The sequence below is a fragment of the Cryptomeria japonica genome, chromosome 5 (genome assembly GCF_030272615.1).
Source record: "Cryptomeria japonica chromosome 5, Sugi_1.0, whole genome shotgun sequence".
Taxonomy (NCBI): domain Eukaryota; kingdom Viridiplantae; phylum Streptophyta; class Pinopsida; order Cupressales; family Cupressaceae; genus Cryptomeria; species Cryptomeria japonica.
Window position 1 is genome coordinate 722,352,328 of NC_081409.1, and position 7,059 is coordinate 722,359,386.

The following is a 7,059-nucleotide window of genomic DNA, read 5'->3' on the forward strand; positions in this document are numbered from 1 at the left end:
TCCCATGCTTTTTGGATGTTTTTCTTGCTTGTTGGGATGGATTTTTTATTTTCTTGGTCTCTGGCTGTTGGTGTGTAGTGCAAGGACTCTAAAATAGGGGGTGAAAGGAGCCGTTTGGATCCAACTGACTATGAAGGGGTGAAGAAGAATGCTACTATCTGGTGGATTCTATAGAAAGGGAATGTTACCCCTTACTTGGAAAGGCTACATGGGTATGACCATAAATTATCTAAACTCTTTGTCAAGGGTTGGAAGGAGACTGATGTCTTAGTGTATGGCAAGAAGGTCGACCTCATGAAAGAGCTCATTGCTAAGATTACTGACATGTTGATGGATGAGAAGAAGGTCTGTAAAGACAAAAAACTTCAGAAGAAGTGGTGCAAAAATTCCCCAAAGGTAAAGAAGGGAAGCTTCTAGTTAGGAAGTCAAAGAGTAGTTTTGACATGGGTTCCGTCAAACCTCTTGGGGGTGTTATTCTCAAGGTACTCATGCAATATTTCTCCCTTGATGATGGTTTTACCAATTTTTTTGGGCATCATTTTGTGTTGTTAAATCATTTCAGATATAAGGATAGGATCTTTTTTCCCTTCTATATCTTATCCTCCCTGAATGAGGGCATTAGAGATTTTAAAAACAATCGTAAAAACCCTATTTTGCACAAAAACCTCATTATGCTCATCATGGAATATATCAAATCTCTGTCTACCCCTTCAAATAGTAAGCTTGAGATTTCTAAGGAATTGAACCCCCCTGAAGGATAATGATTCAGAATTTGTTGTTTCAGATGATGATGGGTAAGATACTAAAGAGGACTCTGAGGTTAGGGTGGGAAACAAAGGGGGAAGCTAACTATTGGTAGCAATCAAAAGAGAGGCAAAAAGAAGAAGACCTCCCCTATTTCCTCAGACTCTAAGGAAGAGATTGATTGTCATTCTTCTCCTTTGGGTGATTCTAAGGAGACTCCTATGGACAGAGGTGGTAGATTGCCATTTCCACATCACTTGAATGTCGACTCTCCCCACCTTAATCTGGATAGGGAAGATCATGATGATGTTCTGGGTATCACCAAGGATGCAAAGATGGACGTGCCTTCAAGATGCAGAAAAGGTATTTTCTTGAGATCAATCAAATGAGCATTAAGATTAGGTCTATTCAATCAAGGTTGGATGAGGGTTTGGTGCATGGTAACTCGTGGGTTGATAAAGAAGGTAGAAATGTGGTTGCATCTCTTCAATAGGCTATGAAGGATGTGGCCGATTTGAAATCTAATTATGAAGGGTGTATTGTGGCTCTAGAAACCAAAATGGAGAATATCTATGCCAATCTAGTTAAGCTGGTTAATTTTAGCCACAATGTGATTAAAGTGTTTGGGAGCAATATGAGGATGTTGTTTGAAATTTTTGAAAAGCTACAACAAGATAATCCTCAATTCATCTATCTGGTGGGAAAAAGTAATTGGATTGGTATTGAAGATAGCAAAGGGCCATGTACCTGCACCAGGGGTCATCTCAAGAAGGTTGATGATTAGTCGTTAAAGGACTTATAGGATATTAAGAAACTTGCTCAGGATGCCTCTTAGCGTGAGGTTGAGGTGGTTGAGGCCTTGAAGAACCTTAAGTAACTTTTCTTCTTTTGTCTTTTCTAGTCTTAACTCAAAGCCTTATTGGTTGTTTGTTCTTTGGCTTCATGCTTTTGGTTGGCTTTTGTTTTCTTGTTGTTTTACATATGTTTTGTTGAAGGCATCATTTTGAATATAGGATTTCAAGCCCCTTCAAAACATGTTTGACCCTTTCATCAAAAACAATGAAGGATTTGTTAGTAATGATTTCTTCTAGTGTGCACCTATACTCATTTTTATTCACATGGTTAAAGTATTTGTTAGGGAATGGAATTCTCTTAAAGTTTTCTTTATAGTGGTATTCACTATGTTATGGAGCTCTCATTGTAGCTACATTCTACTATGAGATAGATGGCCTTTCATAGAGAAATCATAATATCGAGATTGAGGAAGGCTTTTTTATTTTAGGAGCATGAGAGATAATTATGGAGGTCCTAGGGAATTATTTCTTTGAGGGGACCACCAAGAAATAGCTAAACTCCAAATTTGTTCTATGTTGAAAATCTACTAGAGTGACTTATAAAACATATGTATCAAATATACTACTATCTAATACTATGAACTACAATAAAATGAAGATTCTTAATAAATGCCATACATTTACCCTAATCCTCTTGAAAATTAAAGTAATCAATTAAAGTTAAATTCAATTTGATATCTATGTCAAGAACAACACCACCACAACTTAACCATCACACTATGACAATGTCGACATAATCTTCAATAATTTTATTTATTAAAAAAATATTTTATTTTAAAATTATTTGTATACTTTTCTATTAAATAATTATTTTCATTTAATTTAGAACTAATTTAAAAATATTTTATTTTTATTTATTAAGTTTTACTTTTACATATAATGTCTTGTCATCACTATAGAACACCACTTGATACAACCAATTTTTTTTTACATATTTATAAAACAAGTTACTCGACTGAAAAACATAATCTCTCATTTAATTTAAACAGTCCAATTCTTCACAAACACCTTTCCTTAGATGAGCAGTAATGTTGAAAATAATTAAAATTAATTGGCCACTCTGATTAAATACGTCTTCATAGATCTCAAGTGCCACTTCCTGCTCCAATGACAATCATCCATGTCAATCAACAATCCAGAACATCAAAAGTCCAACACAAACCCATGATAGAACATCATCAAAGAGAACGTAGGTCTTTTTGCATGGCCCACTCTCTGTCTTGATCAGTTAATCCAAGCCAACATTGAACAGCTATATATCAAGAAATTTTTAATTAGATTTTGGAAAATTCAATACTCTTCTTCCCATCAAGCTTTCCAGAAAAGACGTGCTGTATATAGTCTGCTTGAATGAATCTTCTATATCGACAGGGATGCAACTCATCTATGAGTTCAGGAGCAGGACCTACTTCTGTTTCCTTATCTGGACCATAAAACATGGCAATGGAGATTCGATCTCTGTCCAGGTTTGTGACCGCCCTGTGCTCAATGCTCTTATATATTCCATTGCTTATCACCTAATTCAAAATGAAAAAACAAAAATTACCTCAAGCATGTCCTACAGATTGTTTTGGCCTAGAGACTGCTAAAATTCATCTTCATTACCTCAAGCATGTCCCCAATATTGATAACCAGGGAACCAGGGATGGGTTGAACAGGAATCCATTCACCATCCTTGCAGATCTGTAGCCCCACTATCTCATCATCCTGCAACAACACTGTCAAACCTGTTCCATCTGAATGAGGGCTTATGCCTAAAACCAGATCTGGTCTTGGGCAGGGTGGGTAGTAATTCAATCTCATTCTCTGTCTCATTTGCCCACACATGTTAAGGAAACAGTCTGGTGTTAGCCCAACATTCTCTGATAAGAGGCGAAGAATTGTATTGCCAAGCTTTTGTACTTCCAGGGCATATTGATCCACAGATTCTCTGCAACCAATAGGCAGTAAAATTAGATAGAAAATGAAAATGATGAAAATCAGATGGCTAGGAACAGGGCAATTATGCCAAGCAATTATCTTGAAATTGACTGAATAAAGCTAACTGAAGAAGTAGATATGCTTTTCATACCTATAGCCATCAGAGACCTAGTACAGGGGAAGAGGGAAAAAGAGTCTTTACATGAGTTCAATCAATGACATTTTATCAACATGAAATCATTCAAATGACTAACCACAATTATTGAGGTACCTAAAATCCTCTGGCTTTGTTGGCCAAAACTCCATTTTTCTATTATCTGGAGGCAGAGTTGTCAAGGCCATCATATCCGCCCAGTCCAGTACTTGGTCATCAGAGATTACAAAGGCCTGGCCATAGCCTTCAATCTCTTGCATTTTGTACTTGATTTTTTCCTCCAAAGGCAGTTGTATGAATTCCCTTACAATTTTCTTCATTCTTTCTGTCAGAGAAAGAGGAATTCCATGATTCACAGCCTGCCATGGAGACATGCATATCATCTTAGGTAAGTAAGCAAATTAGGAGAACAAAGATAATATGGAACCTAATCCCATTACAATTGTTAGTCTAAAACATAATTTATAATCAATTTTGATATGCCCACCTGAAAAAATCCCCATTCCTGGCATGCCATGCCAAGGTTTTCTAATTCCTTTTGCCTGCAGAGATCTGAATCCCCCCAAAACATGTCCATATCAATTATGGGGATGTCCAAATGATGAAGAGGAAAGGCATTTGGGCGCTCTTTCTCTGATCTGATATATCTTTCAGGAAGGCTTTGAAGGTGCTGAGATGCCAATTCTTGAACAACAGGAACTGAAAATCTTTTTGAAGTTCCATCAGAGGGATTAAATACCACAGCTGAATTAAACATTATAGATTTTTCAATCTAAACAAACTATCTACTTGCTTCTACACTGCTGATTTCTAACAATGCACTCTCAGAAATTATATCCAGTGCTGAAGTGGGATAAACTCTACATCTAATCATCCAGCTGTAAAGATGAAGGGATAGCCTCGCTCTAATGAAATTGAGAACGTGGTGTGAAGTCAACTTACGCTGCTGAATTTTTAATTTCATTGAATCGTCCATATGCTTGAACTTGCTGTTGGTGATAATGTATTTTAATTTCTCGATAGTCGTATCAGAATAAACCTTTCAATTTTAGTGTAGGTTATGCCATTTTTTATATATCAGCAATATGATCACTACAACGTTTTTTCTCTCTTTATCATATGTTATGTTTTCTCTGACATCGTTTTGAAAACTAAACATTCAACAACAATAATACAAATTTAAACTATAATTTAGATGTTAAAATATATTATGTTTATCATTGAATAATTATATATTTATGATGCACGGAAAATCCTTCCCTGTCTGCAATTTCAATAAAAAAACACAAAACTACTAACAAATGCAGAGACACTGCTCCATAGATTGCAACAAGAATATATTCAAGCCTGCTAAAAGGCCGACTCCCATACTTATAAATGCAACAAAAGTTCCTTACATAGCTCGATTCATTAACACAAGTTCATATGCAAAACAAATTACAAACGGTACCCTTGGCTCCTCTCCTTCCTTAATAACTACTTTGTTTACACACAAATTAACACAATCTTTATTAAGGTTATGTTTATGTTTGTAGGCAACAACAATATGACAAGAAACGAAATATGTAGAGGTTGCATATAAGAAATGGATTATGTATGTGTGTGCACACTATGTATTTTCATATGTGTATAAATTTAATTATAAAATTTTATTTTACATAAATAAAAATGCATGTAAGTTATACACATATATATCATTAATAATTTAACCATTAAATAAATTTATTATTATATTTTTAGTTAATTTTTTAATTTTATTAAAGTATTAAAGTTATCCACTCTTAAAATTACTCTTGAAATAAATGTTCTTAATTTCACTAGGTTGTTCAATTTATCTTTTCAATTTATAAAAGGCTTTTATGAATAATAATATGGAGGCTCTCACCATTTTGTGTGTCATGGAGAGAGGTTGTATTCTTGGCTGGAAAAAGATTCTTTGTGAACCAAGTGATGATGAATTGTTGGCAGTTAGCTTTCGTTATTAGGTAGATCAATTTGTTACTTTTATACACATTACTAGAGAGTGGGATAGAGTTGTGGACTATTTGACCAAATGGGCTTCTGATTGAGACCAAGGTTGGAATATTGGCAATAGGGGACAATTATCTTTGGGATTGTCTCACATGTTGGAGCAGTCAAGTTTTGAAGACAAGGTTGTGTAATGTTGTGTTTTTTGTTGAGCTGTTGCTCCTTGCTCTATAATTCTCATTGTGTTTAATAAACGTTTACCTCTCTTTTTAGTTAAATTTCACTGCACAATCTACTTTGCTCAATAGTTTGTGAAGGAAGCGGTCCATAAACTTTATTGTTGTGTCTATTTTGCAATGACCATCCTTATTAAATAAAAGAATACTATGCTACTACCGATTGAATTGCTCTTTGTGATCTTTGTGAATTCAATGAACACTTTCTTACCCAACTTTTCAAACTAATCCAAAGTCATGCAAATCAATAAATGGAAGTCAATTCTATTGTGGAGAGTGCACCCACAGTTGAAAATAAACAATGGCAACGACAACGTAACGAGAAACGGAAGTTTAAGGTTGCATATAAGAAATGGATTATATATATATATATATATATATATATATATATATAATAAAACTAATTTTAAAAATAAAAAATTATAAAACATATCTCAATAAAAATTTTATACATTCTTTGATTTCATTCTTTCATTTTAAAATAATTTGTATAAAACATTTCACAAAACAAGTATAATAAAACCAGAAGGACAAAAATAAATTTGTGTGATACTTAACTCTGGCTTACAAAAATTGCAAATTAATGTAAACTCCAGCTTGAGCTTTATTGGCATTTATAAACTAATGTAAACTCCACCTCTAAATTAGTGAAAAGATAAAAATATCTAAATTTTTCCGTCCGCAACATTCTGCCGTCGAAAAACGAAACGGAAATCTCCCGTCGCGTTTCTGGTAACTAGGATGAACACTTTCCTACCCAACTTTTCAAAGTAAACCAGAGTCATGCAAATCAGTAAATGTAAGTCAATTTTGCAGTGGAGAGTGCTCAAAGTTGAAAATAAACAAACTTTATCTATTGATAGTTAGATATGTCAATTGCTCTTCATGATCTTTGTGAATTCAATGAACACTTTCCTACCCAACTTTTCAATGTAAACCAGAGATATATGCAAATCAGTAAATGGAAATCAATTCTACTGTGGAAAATAGGTTTAAAATTGAAAATAAACAACACTTTCTCTACTGATGATTAGATACGTTGGAAATAGATGTACGAGTTGATTCAATGTCAATGTATACTTTAATAATTTAAAAATATTTATTCAACTGGTTGTGCAGTAGTTTCGAGGTAAGTGAAGTGAAAGTTATAAACCTCAAAAAAATATTTACTACTCAACAACAA

General features: G+C 34.1%; 1 protein-coding gene across 1 annotated transcript; it reads right to left on the bottom strand.

The window, feature by feature from the left end:
- Window positions 1-2,872: 2,872 nt before the first annotated feature.
- LOC131032804 (protein SRG1) lies at window positions 2,873-4,429 on the bottom strand. The gene is made up of 4 exons (XM_057963854.2): window positions 4,160-4,429; window positions 3,790-4,031; window positions 3,204-3,528; window positions 2,873-3,115 (listed from the first exon to the last, which is right to left on the bottom strand). Exons 1-4 carry the CDS (start codon window positions 4,427-4,429, stop codon window positions 2,873-2,875), a joined length of 1,080 nt encoding a protein of 359 aa, XP_057819837.2.
- Between the last annotated feature and the right edge of the window lie 2,630 nt (window positions 4,430-7,059).